This window comes from Mustela lutreola, chromosome 2 (genome assembly GCF_030435805.1).
Source record: "Mustela lutreola isolate mMusLut2 chromosome 2, mMusLut2.pri, whole genome shotgun sequence".
In the NCBI taxonomy this organism is placed as follows: Eukaryota; Metazoa; Chordata; class Mammalia; order Carnivora; family Mustelidae; genus Mustela; species Mustela lutreola.
Window position 1 is genome coordinate 16998101 of NC_081291.1, and position 16586 is coordinate 17014686.

At 47.7% G+C, this 16586-nt stretch overlaps 1 protein-coding gene across 1 annotated transcript; it reads right to left on the reverse strand.

Annotated features, from left to right (window-relative positions):
• Positions 1 to 6404: 6404 nt before the first annotated feature.
• LOC131825769 (putative serine protease 45) lies at positions 6405 to 14702 on the reverse strand. Its single transcript, XM_059165172.1, has 6 exons — positions 14562 to 14702; positions 12632 to 12658; positions 8661 to 8808; positions 8258 to 8523; positions 7206 to 7369; positions 6405 to 6898 (listed from the first exon to the last, which is right to left on the reverse strand). The coding sequence occupies exons 1-6, from the start codon at positions 14659 to 14661 to the stop codon at positions 6665 to 6667; spliced, it is 939 nt and encodes a 312-aa protein (XP_059021155.1). The 5' UTR covers positions 14662 to 14702; the 3' UTR covers positions 6405 to 6664.
• Positions 14703 to 16586: the final 1884 nt, after the last annotated feature.

Consider the following 16586-nt stretch of genomic DNA (forward strand, 5'->3'; position numbering starts at 1 on the left):
GAGTGGCCTGCTCCACGGAGAGACGTGGCCAATGTCATAACATGCCACGGAGGGAAAGAAGCCGGACACGGAAAGGTACGTACGGTGTGAAATTCAAAAACAGGCAAAACAAACTATGTCTAGAGATCCATGGCAGAAAACCAAGGAAATGATTCTCCCTGCAAGCACATTTCCTCCCTACAAGCACATTTCCTCTAGGGGGAAACAGGGAGAAAGAGGGAGAGAGAAAAGAGGGGAGGGAAAGGTAGGGGAGGAGAGGAAAAAATCCAGAGAAGAAAAACCCGATCTACTCTCCTGCCTTCGTGGAAAACAATACTCTGGGAGAGGGGGTTAATCAATGAAACAAAATAAGAAAATTCAACAAAAAAAAAACAAGCATATCCACCATCACCACCGATGTGAATACAAAAACCCTCTACTTTTAAAAGTCAAAGATTCTGGGGCGCCTGGGTGGCCCAGTGGGTTAAGCCGCTGCCTTCGGCTCAGGTCATGATCTCAGGGTCCTGGGATCGAGTCCCGCATCGGGCTCTCTGCTCAGCAGGGAGCCTGCTTCCCTCTCTCTCTCTCTCTGCCTGCCTCTCCATCTACTTGTGATTTCTCTCTGTCAAATAAATAAATAAAATCTTTAAAAAAAAAAAAAGTCAAAGATTCTTGTATTGGGTAAAAGAAAAGTCCATTCACATGCTACTTATCAGAGAGCCACCTAAAACAAATTGACGTGAAGCGTAAAAGTAAAAAGACAGGTAAAAATATATAATTATATGCAAGTGAAAATAGACATGGCATGTTGCTCTCTAGAGATGTGATTCAGGACAAAAGCTTTACACAGAAAAGGCTATTTCATGTTGGGAAAAGATAAAAATTAGAGTGACTACTTAACATCATAAAGTTCTCTCCATCGATCACATAACATGGATCCCATAAAGCAACATCAATCAGTGATCTGCGAGAAACCGAAACACCTCCCTTTAGGGGACAGCCGTCTCTGACTATCTTAGGGGGAAGGGAACAGGTATAAAAATGAACCACCCACTAGACTACTAACAGGACCACAGTAACTGCCCTAAAACCTGAACAGTTTGGGCCTCACTTTCGTACCACGACACGATGACTCAAGGATTTAATAACAAAACAGTGAATGCCTTAGCCGAAATTTTTAAAAATAAACTTTGTTAACTTATTTTGATGAAATAACATTCTATAAACTCTTCAGAAAATATGAATAATTAGAGCAATGCATTAAAAATTTACTGGGTGTGTTCAAAGCAAGTCTACAACCTTAGGGATATTCGTTATTGAATAACAAAGAAAGCAAATGGATTAAAAGCTCCAATCAGGAAACTGTAAAAGACATAAAATAAAGCCAAGTTGGGCACCTGGGCAGCTCAGTCTGTTAAGCCTCTGCCTTGGGCTTGGGTCATGATCTTGGGGTCCTGGGACCGAGCCCCATCATCAGGCTCCCCATCATCAGAGGGGAGCCCGTTTCTCCCTCTCCCTCTGCCTCTCCCCTTGTTTCTGTTCACTTCTCTCTCTCTCTCTCTCAAATAAATAATATTTAAATAAATTAAAAAATAAAACCAAGGAAAGTCTTTTGGAAACATGTACAAAATATAAAATTATACCCTAATCAATTAGGACAGCAGAATTACGAATGAACTCTATGATCTGGATCTTTGAAAAAACAAATAATATCAGTTGGGACAAAGACAACTTTTTTACTGCTAGGGTAAAACCCACCAAGATGGTGTAGTAAGCATGTACTTTGCACTCTTACCAAAATAGCTTTGATACATAAAGTAAGAATTGCTAGAACTATAAGAAGTCTTAATTCTCATGGTAAGCCTCTCAGAAATCAATGGGTTATATAGACATAAAATATTTGAAGTGTTGAACGGATTTGAGTAATACAGTCAACAAACCTGGTTCAATCAGTTATGGCTAGAACTCTGCTTCAAAACACACAATGTTTTCATTTCAAATACACATGAAACATTCACTAAAACTGAGCAGATACTAGGCCTCAATAAAACATCAATAAATTGAAAAACATAAAAATAATAAAATTCACACTGCGATATAATTTTTAATGGGGGAAAAAAGAAGTCCCCATCCTCCTCCAAATAACACCCATCTATGGAACTCTTGGGTTAAATAAGAAATACACATGAAATTAGAAACAATACAGAAATGAATGATAATGAGGTCAGTACATATCAACCTGTGTGCCATATGGACAAAGGAAGACCCAGAGGAAATTTTATAGAATTAAGTGAAAATATTAGAAACCAAAGAAGTCTGTAATAACTGATTCAGCATACAACTCAATAAGTTAGAAAAAGGACAGTAAAATAAGCCCCCCCAAAAGTAGGTTAGAATGACTAAAAGAGTTTTAGTGACATGAACAAAAAAGATTTGATTACAAAACCAAAAGTTAGTTTGTACCATTTAGGTGTCCCCAAAGAAGAGAACCTTCTACTCATATAGGCTTAAAATTTGTCCCCTCCTGGGGCACCTGCGTGGCTCAGTGGTTTAAGCCTCTGCCTTCGGCTCAGGTCATGATCTCAGGATCCTGGGATCGAGTCCTACATCAGGCTCTCTGCTCAGAGTGGAGCCTGCTTCCTTCTCTCTCTCTCTGCCTGCCTCTCTGCCTACTTGTGATCTCTCTCTCTGTCAAATAAATACATTTTTTTAAAAAATCAAAAAAAAAAAAATGTGTCCCCTCCCTTCAGTGGTGGCAGCTTCCTCCTGAGTTGGTCCCCTTGTTGAGAAATGGATGCCAGCTGCACGGAGTGATGTACGAAAGTGTTGAGTCACTGTATTGTACACCTGAAACTAATCTCACACTGTATGAGCACTAAGTGGAATTGATACAAAAACGTTTAAAAAATGGTTGCTGACAGCCCACATCCTCCTGCTTTCTCACCCACATTTAGAGAAGAAGTGTGTATGTCCTTCCTCTAACCATACCTTCTGCTGCCTGGTAACCCAACTGGAGCCAGCTGGCCAGGGCACTGGACTAGGCTGACTCGATCAGACCCTGGGAGCTGGGAGGGTGACAGCTTCACCCTGAAGACATGAACAGCATGGCAGAGTGGGAGGGCTGCAGACCAGGACCCAGGGTAATATGAAGGAAGGATGGAAACCATAAAGCCAACCAATAAGGTATACCAGATGGATTTTTTTTTAAGATTCATTTATTTATTTAAGAGAGAGAGAGAGTGGCAGGGGGAGAAAGAACCTTAAGCAGACTCCGCACTGAGTGTAGACCCAACACTGGGCTTGATCCCACCACCCTGAGATCATGACCTGAGCTGAAATCACAAGTCAGATACTTAACCGACTGAGCCACCCAGGTGCCCTTAGCAGATGGATTGGGGTTTGTTTTTTTTTTTTTAAACACCTATGAAATAGACAAAAATTTGGCAATTCTAGTCTTTAATAATTAAGAAAGGGCAATGAGTACATATATAAATAATATTAGAAATGGGAAAGAGGCCGTGGGTTCAAATTTTATACATCGGGTTGAAATGTAAGAATGTAAGCTAACATAAGTGATTTTCTAGACTAAAGTAATGCAAAAACAGTGAGGAACCCACTAGGCCATTAACTATACAAGATTTTTAAAAAATAAAGATTTATCCCTTACAAAAAACTATCAGGCCCAGTGAGTTTTCCCATTATTTTTTAAAATTTTATTAACATATAATGTATTATTTGTTTCAGGGGTACAGGTCTGTGATTTATCTGTCTTATACAATTCACAGCACCACCATAGCACACAACCTCCCCAATGCCCATAACCCAGCCATCCCCTCCCTCCAAAACCCCCTCCCCTCCAGGGCCCAGTGAGTTTCATGTGCACAATCTACAAAATCTCAGGAACTGATAATGTTGGCCTTATATAAACTGCTCTAGGGCATAGGAAAAATATTACAATGCTTCTCAACCTGTTTTAAGAGGCTAGCACAGCAATGACACCAAACTTGAACAATGGTAGAACAGAGAGGAAAAGTGGAGGCCCACCATGTCTGGGGCAGAAATTCTAAACAAAATGCCAGCAAATGGAATCCACAATGTATTAAGGGATTTATCTAAGAAACCTTCTGAGATCTAGCAATGAATTTCATTATGTGAACAAATTAAATAAGAAAAACCATATAATCATCTTAATAGTTCATTACTGCGTCACCAGGGCCCAAATCTGCCTCGCACAGCAAAGGTTCCCAGTGAGTGTCTGAGAAGCACATGAAGGATGAGGTCAGGGTCAGCACATGAACCCCCACCATTATGGCCACTGTTTCACAATGGGTTAGAGGTCCCAGGCAATGAGAAAACAAAAATAAATGGTAGGATTTTCAAAAAGGACAAGATGTAACTCTCACCATTTTAGGGAATTTGACTAGCCAAAAATAAGCCAAAAGAATCCACTGAGAAACTGATGAATTAAATAAGTCAGTTTTGCAAGATGACCAGGAATCAAGATCACTATGGCGTTTTTTGTTGTTGTTTTGGGGGTTTTTTTTAAGATTTTTTTCTTTATTTGGCAGAGAGAGAGATCACAAGTAGGCAGAAAGGCAGGCAGAGAGAGAGGGGGGAAGCAAGCTCCCTGCCAAGCAGAGAGCCTGACTCAGGCTCGATCCCAGGACCCTGAGATCATGACCTGAGCTGAAGGCAGAGGCTTGACTCACTGAGCCACCCAGGTGCCCCATGATCACTGTTTTTTTAAATCAGCAGCTTTAAAATACCTAACATATAAAATTAGAAAAAAATATAATGGGAGGAGATAATCATCCACAATGAATATAATCAAAATTTGTAAAATACTTAGAAATACACTCAGTATTTTTCCAGACATCCGTGAATAGAAGAGCCGAATGAATGGAGACATATACCATACCCCTGTTAGGAATTCAACACTGTAAAAATTAATCTGCATATCTAATTTCAATTCAAATACCAATTGTGTCTTTAATGAAAATTGACACACTGACTGTAAAGTTTCCATGGAAGATAAACTCTGTAAATTAGGCAATATTTTTTCTAAAGGAGAGCTTTCGCTACCACTTAACAAAATATGACATAAAGCTATTTGAAACAATACAGCACTAACCCAGGGACAAACAGATCAGTGGGAAAACAATAGAAGTTTCAAAAACATACACATGGATATATTAAGACTTGCTTATTATAAATGCAGATATTCAAATCAGCAGGAAAAAGACAGGTGCTACAAGAAATAGTATCCGTGGAATTGGCTCTCCAGTTGGAAATAAGAGTTGGATCCCCACCTCACACCACACAGAGTTACACATAAAAAATAAATTTATCAAGATGAAAAGAAATATGGGAAGACAGCTTTTATAACCTGGAGATGGAGAAGAGCACATTTTACTAGACACAAAACCCATAAAGGGAAGTAAAGATTGATTTGATTCCATAATAATTTTTTTAAATTTTATTTATTTGAGAAAGTGTGCCATGCACAAGCAGGGGAAGGTGCAGAGGGAGAGGGAGAAGCAGGTTCCCCCCTCAGGAGGAAGCCCCATGCGGAGCTCAGTCCCAGGACCCCGGGATCATGACCTGAGCCAAAGGCAGACACTTAAGCAACTGAGCCACCCTGGTGCCCCTTGACTCCATGATAATTTTAAAGGTCTTTATGGAAAACTTTCATCATTCCATCCATTCCACATATTTCTAAAAGTTAAGGAAATGGTTGTAAAATAATTTACAAAGGCTTAGTACTCAGAAAAGATAAAAACTTTCATTAAGAAAAAGAAAAGCAACCCAATCTTAAAAAGAGACAAAGCCTATGAATAGAGGATTCACTCGAGAAAAGGTATATCTTTTCATCAATAAACACATGAAAAGGCACATTTCCAATCAGGGAAATACAGATGAATACAGCAATGAGAGAGCGTTCTAGCATTGGATGGACGTATTTTTAAAGACTGATAATATCCATCTTTAGCAAAAGGGGAAATGTTTCATTCTCCCATGCTGTAGGTATGACTGTAAACTGGCTCAGCTTTGGGAAGGAATACTCTTTGATTGTAGTCATCCAAAAGTACTAAAATTTGTGTGTCCTTTGACGACTGTCCTGCCCTCAGCCCACTCCTAGGGAGACAGCTGCAGAAATGGTTCAGAGTGTCCTCCCCCAACCCCACCACCCACATGCAGGACTGCCGCCAGGGGGGCGAGTCCGAAACAGCCCAAAACCTGCTGCTGGTTACAAAACCTATGTCACAGCTGCCCAGAACATACGCAATGACATCACATGATGACTAGCTTTAGGTATTGACGGAGAAAGTTTGTCAACGTGTGTGATTTTTTTTTTTTTTAATGTAGACTACTAACAATACATTTAAGATCCCAGGGTCACCCACAAAAGAGAACAGAGCCAGCTCACACTTGCACAAATTTAATCCCTGCTCTCCTGGTCCCCCGTTCCAGAGCCCTTCGAGGCCACACTTCCCTTCTCCTGGAGTCACACAGGGCGTAGTCATCCTCTGCGTCTCTCCCCACTCAGATGCCGAGGCAGAGCCCCATCCCCAGGGGCCACTCTTTCCCCACCTTGACTCTTGTTGAATAGAGACACATGACCTTGGTCTAACCTTGATCCGGACCCATAGGGCAGAGGCAATGCGGGAAGAAGAGAGAGGGGAGACTAAGGACCCATCTGGGGCTGCAGCAGCCAGAGCAGGAGTAGGAGCCAGGTGGAGGCTGGGGGGCCTGAGAGAGCCTCACTGCCTATTTGCTTCCTGATCCATTTGCTGTATTTGGTGACGCGGGTGTACACGCCTGGGTTCTCCGCTTTGGCACAGGCTTTTTCCCAGGACAACACCCCAGCCAGAATCCATCTGCCCTCGACTTCGCAAGCCAGTGGGCCGCCAGAATCCCCCTAGATAAAGAGGGAGGAATCATGGAAGCTCTGGGAGCCGGGACCCCGGAGGACCCGGAATGCCCACCCCTCTGACTCCTCTTCTTGCTCCCTGAGGATCTCACTACCTCCTTCAGCTCCCCCTTCGGCTCCTCAGACCCATCCCAGAATATCAGGCAAAATCAAAGCCACAGGGGAAGGAAGAGGGGAGCAGAGCGCTGCGCGGTGAGGGTCGCGAAGCAAAGCCCTCCCTGGGAACGTCCCCTCACCCCCCACCCCGGGGAGTCGCTCTGGACCGAAGAGCTGCCAGGACCTCCCAACCACTCACAGAGCACAAGTTCTCTCCGTAGTTTGTGGCACAGATCATGTCCCCCAGGACAAGGGGGACAAGGTGGGGGAGGAAGGACTTCTTGCGGTAAATCTGGTCACACTTCTTGTTGTCCATGATGAACACCTCAGCCTCCTGCAGCTCCGTGGTCAGTGTGGAGTTAGCTGTGGGGGAGCCCAGAGGGGTGAGAAAGTTCTCCTCATTCTGCTCAGCCCTGGCCTCCTCCCAGGGTCCTGCCGCCTCCATTTTTGAGACTCAGCCAAGCCACACCCCTTCATGTCCTCGTGCCTTCCATCACCAGTCTGTCTCCCTGCGGGGGATGGGGGGGGGGGAACCACGTCTGGCAAGTCCCTCACCCTCTCAGGCTCTCTTTCAGGATCCCTTTCTCTGGGAAGCTTTGGCTTCCAAACCAAGCAGGCCACAAGCCAAGTTTCAATGCAACCACTGACGAACTGAGACCCCAGTCACGTCTGGCTTCTCTCTCCAGCCTCCCGGTCTGGCATAGCTTGTGACCTCTGTCACCTGGTTACCCTCGCTCCCCCTTCAGGCATCTCAGATAGATGTGCCCCTGGCCAGACTCATCCCAGATTCCTCCCAGCTCCATCTCAAGGATCACCTGACCAAGTCTTAGCTCCTTTCCCCATCAGCCTGGGCCCCCGCCCACACTCAGTGACCAGCACCCTGCAGGTAAGGCACGCGCTCCCCACGTGAAGGGTCTGGTGGGCCGCCCATCAAATGAATGAGTGAGAGGACGAGTAAGTGTAGGATTCCCGGACTCTGAGCTGCTGTAAGAGGCCAAAAGACCACACCCAGCCCCGGCGCCACTGGACCAGAGTGAGGTACCCACGGCAAGCATGGTGGCCTTGGCCGTGGAGACCTGGAGACGTGTTAGGACAAGGAGAGTCCTAAGTCCAAAGAGCCAGGGCCCGGAGGTGACAGCTGCAAGCTTCCTGAGAGGCACCATGAAGGGGTCCAGCAAGCAAGACCCCAGCAGGAAGGCAATGCCCCCCTCTGTGGTTCCGCACCCCCCCGCCTTGACCCACTGTGCTCACCTGAGAAGCGCTGTTTGACCTGGCCCCAGCCAGTCACCCAGCACTGGGTCCCCACCTTCAGGTTGTAGCTGGGCTCCGGGAGGCAGATGGGCTGCACATACTTGCTAAAGGTGGCAGGGCTGTGAAGCTGGAGAAGGGCCATATCCCCCATGATGAAGGTCCGGCCCCAGAACTTGGGGTGCAGGATGATGTCCTTCACAGGGATCAAGGAAGCCTGCAGGGGCTTCAGCTTGGAGGTGCCCAGGATCACTGAGTACTCTTTGGTGCTACAGAAGACATACTGCCCCGGCTAGCCAGTCAGGTTCGCAAACAACATGATGCTCCTACCTCCACCAAGAACCCCCTCCCTTAGCAGAATCTCCCCCCATTTGCTCCAGGCCATGGACACGGGGGCCACACTCACCCTTGGATGCAGTGGGCAGCAGTGACCACCCAGTTGAGTTCAATGAGGGCCCCTCCACATACGTGTTCATTCTCTAGCCGGAGGCTCACCTCCCAGGGCCAGTGGCGGGTCACTTCCAAATCCTCGGACCACCAGGGTCTGCCGCAAACTTCAGGAACGATGTGCCAGGGAGACACAGGGACCACATATTGGAGGATGAGAACAACGGAGACTAAGATGCCCCTCCCCCACCCCGGGACAATGGGCACAAAGCTGTAAACGTGGGGGCTTGTCCTCATTTCAAAGATGGGGAGGCAGGCTGAGAGAAGGACAGAGGCACTGTGCTAGACAGAAATGACAGTGACAGAGATACAAGGCTGGAAGACAGAGACATAAAGACATCACAGGCGAGAGAGAGAGATACCGAGACAACAGGGGATTCGAAGGGAACCCCAAAACAAGGGGAAAGCATAGAAGGAGTCCTGGCACAAGCCCTGCGTTCTCTTGTGTCTAGCCTGAATCGCGAGGCCATGTTCCTGAAGGGCCACTGCTCGGAGCTGAGAAAAGTTCCAGGCTTCTGTGTCAGAAACCTTTATACAGGCCGTTCAAGAAAGAGCCCCACCAGCGTGGAGCCCACGGAGGGTCCCCGCTCACAGCTTACAGTCTTCGTCTGCAACACGTTCCAACACAGGCAACTTGTACGGCAGTATGAATGAGCACAGATGCCAAAGTTTCTAAATAGAGCATTACTCAACATTATATTTTGAAAAAATAACGCACCACGATCGTGTAGAGAGATTGTCTCAGGAGCGCAAGGGAGGTCCCGCACTAGAAAAGCCCTCCCTGTATTTGCCACATACACAGTTCTTTTTCTCTAAAGAGAAGGATCATGTGCTCTTCTCAAAAAAACACAGAAGACATTTGAAAAATTCAACATATATTTATGACTAAAAACAAATAGAAACAAAAATACCTCTTACTTTGGGACCAGAAAAGATATCCTTAACTTTAGGAAAGTTAGAGACCACAAACCTACAGCAAGCACCACATAACATTAAAGAAGAGGCAAAAAGATTCTATACGGTCAGAAGCCAAGAAAAATGGTACTTTGCAGGAGGAGGGCTGGGGAAGTAATCGAGAGAGCATAAGGGAGCTATCGGGGGCTGGGAAAGTTCTACTTTCTCACCAAGACAGTGACTAACACAGGTGGGTTCACTGTGTGATCATTTCTTAGGCCAGACACTTCAAATCTGTGTACTGTTGTGCGTGTATATAAGACTTCAACAGCTTACCTTTTTTTTTTTTTTAAGATTTATTTTACAAACAGAGATCACAAGTAGGCAGAGAGGCAAGCAGAGAGAGAGGAGGAAGCAGGCTCCCCACTGAGCAGAGAGCCCGATGTGGGGCTCGATCCCAGGACCCTGGGATCATGACCTGAGCCGAAGGCAGACACTTTAACCCACTGAACCACCCAGGCGCCCACCCCAATGGCTTACTTTTTAAATCATTTATGCTTCTTGACTCCAGCACAATCAACGAGAAAATATATTCAAAATAAGATACATTTTCAACAACAAAAATATCTTAAGTAACAAGAAATTAACATTAGGCCAGTTTATCATGGTGATACATTTAAAACTCTTAATAAAGAAAAAAAAATAAATAAAACTCAATAAAGGACATGGAAAAGGAACAGCATAAATGGAAAGACGTCCCTTGCTTTTAAATAAACAACTGACCATTTCAGATGTACTTTTTCCCAAAACTAAACTATAAAGTCATTTTCCAAGTGAGGATTTTAGGGAGCTTTATAAACTTACTCTAGAATTCAAGTAGAAAAACAAAAGTCCGTGAATAGCTCAGTCTCTGAAAAAGGAGAACATAAAACAATGCTTGTCCTAGCAGGTGTGTGTGTCTAGCAAGACACACATCAAAGCTGTCACAACAAAAACGGTGTGGTATGGACAAGGACAAACCAATGAAGCCATGGAAAAGAACAGAGAGCCTGAGACTGCTCTGGGGACCCAGGATCTTAATGTAGATAAAGGAGTCACCACCATCGGTGGGTGAAGGATGGATGTTGAGTAGATGGGGCTGGGGAAACTGACTCACGACAAAATAATTAAGAAAAACAAAACCGGATTCCTCCCTAGCAGCACTTGGAGACCTAAATAGAAAAGTGAAACCCTAAAGCTAAGTAGACCATATGGCACGGGGTGAGAAACAGCTCCCTAAACAAAATCTCAAAACAAATCATAAAACATGAAATGGATTAATTTTATTACATCAAAACCAAGGTCTTGTGTTTTGGGGGGTTTTTTTAAAGATTTTATTTATTGATTTGACAGAGATCACAAGTAGGCAGACAGGCAGGCAGAGAAGGGGAAAGGAAGCAGGCTCCCCGCTGAGCAGAGATTGAGCCTCCCACAAAGGGCTCCATCCCAGGACCCTGGGATCATGACCTGAGCCGAAGGCAGAGGCTTTAACCCACTGAGCCACCCAGGCACCCCTTAGTTTTTGTTCTTACTCTAGCAATAAAGTTAACTGGCAGATGACAGATTGGGTGGCAATATTTATGACACTGAAAATCAATACAAGACTTTTACTAGGAATATACAAGGAACTCTAGGAAATCAATAGAAAAAAAAAAAAAAGAACAGTTAATATGTGAAGGGGACAAGCAATTTATTAGAAGAAATCCAAGAGGTCAAAAGTATATTGAGACATGCTGAGACTCATTAGTAATGAGAAAAATGTCAATTAAATCAAGAAGCCATTTTTCATTCTATTAGATTTTTTTTAATTGGTAAAAAGATATAAAAGCTGCATCGTACCATGGTTGGTACGTCTGTAACAACATTACACCTTTACAGATGGCCAGTAGGAATACAGAGAGCTGGCCACATTAGATTATGGACATAAGATAAAAGCACTGTATCAATGTATATTTTTAAAAAAGATTTTATTTATTTATTTGACAGAGAGAGATCGCAGGTAGGCAGAGAGAGAGAGAGGAGGAAGCAGGCTCCCAGTGGAGCAGAGATCCAGATGCAGGGCTTGATCCCAGGACCCTGGGATCATGACCTGAGCCGAAGGCAGAGGCTTTAACCCACTGAGCCACCCAGGTGCCACCTCAATGTACATTTTTTAAGAAGATTTTAATTATTGATTTGACCGAGATCACAAATAGGCAGAGAGGCAGGCAGAGAGAGAGAGGAGAAGCAGGCTCCCTGCTCACACTTCGGGGCTCCATCCCTGGACCCTGAGCCGAAGGCAGAGGTTTAATCCACTGAGCCACCCAGGCGCCCCTCAATGTACATTTTTGAAATTGAGAAGTGGCTGATATGTGAGAAGTGAAGTTAATCAGTAGATATTGTGGTTATCTAAGGGAATAGTCTTAGAAAAAAACATGCCTAGGTATTTAGAGATCAGAAGTCAGGCTGCAAGTGACCCTCAGTTGATTCTGGGAAAATTTAGATATGTGTTTCTTGACCTAAATGTATTTTTGCAGTGTTTGGTAAGTTTAAAATTATTTCCAAATAGAAAAAAAATTTTAATGGAACTGGTGAAAAGAGGAGGAAATAGAAAGAGATCTACGGTAGACATCATTTATTTAAGTTAAAATACGTGCACACAAAACCACAATATGTATTTTGACAAGAACACACATAAGCAGAGACACACACTGAACATATAAGCAAGGTTGAAAGGAGGAAGAGGAGGGGCAGGGATATAAGGAGGCATAACTAATTTAATCAGTCGAACAATTCATAACCAATTAGGGAGGTCCTATGACAACGGAAGCCCATGAACCAATGAGGAACGTAACCCACCATCCATGACGTCTAAGGGAAAAGACATTTTAGAAAGCAGGTCCTTCAGACTAAATTCCTGCTTCCTACAGACCCAGAAACACTACCTCTCTGACCCTCTTCAGAACACATCCTCCCCAGAGCTGAGGTTTTTCTGAAGCGGCGGCTCAGCCTACCCACCTGGTATGGAAGTGTTTTCTTTATAACCTGAAGGAGAAAGGGGGAACAAAGATGAAGCAAGAGATCATGAATTAGCTCATTCATTCATTCACCAAATATTTCCTAACCTCCCACTCCATTCCCAGCCAAGGCCGGTAGGGAGGGGACAGAGCGTATCAAACAGATAACGTGCTGTCCAGCAGGGGAGATGGAAGTCAAAAAAAACCACCTGTGTGAAAATCAATGCAAGGACAAGGCCACAGGTTTCAGGGGAGCCCAGAAGAAGTGGGGGACAAGAAGGCTCCTGAGAAGTAGGGTTTTGGGGCCAGGACTTAAAGATGAGAAGACAGTAAAAACAGAAAAGTGACAATGACATTATTGCAAAAGATACACTGTGATGCATGCCATGAGAATGAAGGACAAGGCCAAGGATGGCCAGAAATGATGCCACGGAGGAAGAGTCAGGGTCAACCACGAGGGGCCTCATAACCCAGGAAGAGAAGCAAAGAGACCCTCCGGGAGGAGGGAGGCCTATAGAAGGGTGACATGTTCAGGCTTGGACTGTGGCAAGGAAGTAGGAAGTTGACCGGACTGTAGGTGCTGAGATCCCTCTTCAGGACCCAGGCAAGAAAGGAGGTGGTCCGAGGAAGTGGCTCTGAGACTAGACAGGGTGAGCTGGATGTGGGATGCAGGCAGATCGTTATGGGGGTCTGGGATGACCCCCAGGTTCCGCTTTTAGAGAGGAGTGCCTACAATTCAGCGCAGTAGAGAACAGGCTTAGAGAACCCAGTTTATAGGCAGCCGAGAAGCTCCACTTTGGACCCCGGGGAGCAGAGATGTTTCTAGGTCCTGCAGCAGGCAGGTGCACTCGCAGACACGTTGCATAGCAGAGCCCCAGGGGCGTTGGGGGGCGGCAGGGTGTGGGGGGGAGAGCCCAGACAGCGCAGCAGGGATGAACAGAGCGCACTGGCTGGGAAGCAGGTGCGGAGCCGCAGAGCTATCCTGAGACAGAGGAGAAGCGGAAGGCCTGACCTGAGAAGCCAGGGGACTAGAAAAACGGAGAAAAAGGTAGAAAGGTCGCAGCTGCGGCCAGGATGGGCCGACGATTATGGGAGAAGCAAGGAAGCCCTGGAAGGAAGCGTGAAGGGGACACGGCTACTCTGAGAAACCTGGCAGCGAGCGGGAAGGGACGGGGAGAAGCAACCATGGCAAAGAGGGACAGGATGAAGATGAGCAAGAGGTTGGCGGAGGGAGCACAGCGCGGGCACAGCCCGCAGTCCGGTGCAGGGCGAGCGGGCTGACCTTGAACACGAGGGGAGTCTCTGATTGCTAAAGAAATGGGGGAGGCTGGTGTCGAGCAGTGGGGTTCGGAAGGGCCCCTGGGGCCTGGAGGCGGGCAAGGGGGAGAGCATCTTCACGGCGAATAAAGCCGCAGTGAGCCAGACGCCAGGGGGAACAGGGCGCTGGGGAGAAGCAGAAAGGCGGGATCCGGGTTTCAGCGCGGGGAGACCGCGTGGGGCCCGCCGTGTCGCGGCACATGCGCAGTGGCCTGGGGCGGTGGGAGAAGGGGCAGCGGGGCGGCCTGAGCCCGCCTTGGAAGGGTGCCTCTGGCCTCAGCCGCGATGCCCACCAGCGTGGAGGCCGGAGGAAGTGGCTGCACGTCCGGAGAAGACACAGGGGTCCTCCGCACTGCTGGTGAAGTCTGAGGGAGGAGGCCGGGGCGGGGCGGGGCGGGGCGGGCAGAAGTCTGGCGACACGGATGGCAGTGGGGAACAGGGGAGCATGGTGGGGGTGGCGGACAGAGTCCCAGGAGGCCAAAGAGCTAGCCACGTGCAGGGATCTGGGCTCAAGTGCGGGGCTGGGGGGCAGAGGGGAGGGTGGGGGGAGTACGGGGAAGGTGGCCGACTGGCGGACGGAGGGACACAGGGCGGTGGAGGAGGCGCTGCCTCACCCGAGGTCAGCAGCGGCAGCAGCAGCAGGACACAGCAGCTCAGGCCCCAGAGCCCCGAGGCTCCAGGCCCAGCGCTGTGGCTGAACGGCAAGGCGGCCATGAGGTCCGGGAGGTGCCACCTAACGGGACAGACACGGTGCCGCGAGCCCCGGCAGGTGATGGCGACCCCGCCGCGCGCAAGGGCACCTCCAGCACGTGATGGAGTTCTGGGCACACGACGGCCCCACTAGCCCGCGATGATGCCCTGGACTCCCTCCCGCCCCCCCCCCCCCGCACCCATGGGCACATCTGCATCCGCACCCTCACCTCGTGCCTGTTCCCTGAAGATGGCATCGGAGCCCAGGATCCAGGATCGCCTCCAGGGTGGCCAAGCACTCCCCTGTTGCTTTAAGATGGGGACAGTGCCCCCAACCTCTGGACCTCTGAGGGCACCTTTGTCGCCCAGCCTCTGACCACACCCTTGGTCCCCTGGCATTGGTGCGTTGGAAGAGTTCACAGATTTTGTTGATCTGAGAATCTGAAAAGCACAAGAAAGGAACAGTAAGGCTGGGGAATCCAGGAAGATGTCTTTAGGAAAGTGGCATCTGAGCTGGATCTAAAACTGGAATATGGAGTCTTGGGGGGAGTCCTGAGAAAGGAAAGGCATTCCTCCTCCTCTACAGACCACCAAGCGGATGGATGCACCTGAAAGAGATGGGGGCGGGGCAGATGCCAGGCCTTGGCCCTTCGCAGAGCAACTTTGTAGGACGGGGTCTTTGCATCTGGTGGGTGTGGCAGAATTGGGAGAGGACCACCCAGAAGCAGAAGATTCCCGCTTCTTTTGTCTAGTGGGGAGGGAGGGAGTGTCCAGTTCTGGGGACCACATTCCCCGGCCTGGTATCTAAGGGGGTCTGCATAATGAGTCCCCACCGCAGACAGGTGAGTAGAAGTGATGTGTGCCACTTCCGTGTCAAGGTGGTCGGGAGGAGAATGCCTTCTTTGCTCGTGTTCAGGCCAAGCACTGGTGCCCAGTGTGGCAGAACTGTCAACTTGGAGCTGGTTAGAGATGCAATTCTCAGGCCCCACCCCAGACCTACAGGACTGAAAACTCTGGCAGGGGACCAGTGATGTGTGTTTTACCAAGCCAGAAAGAGAGACGCTGGAACACAGAGCAGAGAATGAGGGTAAAGATGCAGTGTCTAAAACAATAAATCTCACTTGCCTTCTCCCAGTGGGAGCGCAGATGTCTGTTAACGAAGTGGGGGGCGCCTGGGTGGCTCAGTGCGTTAAGTGTCTGCCTTTGGCTCAGGTCATGACGCCAGGGGCCTGGCATCTGGCTCCCTGCTTAGTGGGGAGTCTGCTTCTCTCTCTCCCTTTGTCCCTCCCCTGGCTTGTGCACTCTCACACGCTCTCTCTCTCTCAAATAAATAAAAGTCTTTAAAAAAGAAAAGAAAAAGTGGAGGGGGGGGCAGCAGCAGCAAGTGGAAGAAGCAGGAGAGAAGGAATATTTCTCTTGCCCTAAGTTCATTCTTGCTCCCTTTTCTGGTCTCTTGTGATCCTCTTTTCAGAGCTGCAGAGGCTGTGAAATTAAGGCACAGAGCTCCGGGCAGACAGGCGTACAGAGACCAGGACCCAGCTAGCTAAAACCCCACAGAGGACTCCCATCTGAGCTGGTGGGGACAGGGCTTAATTACAATCACGAACAGATCGTTTTCTACGTGGGAAACTAGTTCTCTACAGAGTATGTCATAGCAAAGCCCGAACTTTCAGGAGACCAGAACTTAGAGTGAACAGAAACACGCTCCAAACCATTCAGTTGACATCGGAGATCTCCACACTCCTTCATGCCTCCGCATAGCTTGGGCTGAGCCTGGATGGGGCCACTAGGGACTGAGGAAGGGGGCCCACCGAGGGATTGCCCCAGGAGGGTCTATGTAGCAGGATCCGAGCTGGGTTTCTGGATCCCCAGACACTCCAGTCCCATGTGGAAACCCCAGGCCTCACACCTCAGCAGGGACATGGTGACACCCCGTCCCTCTCTCTCTC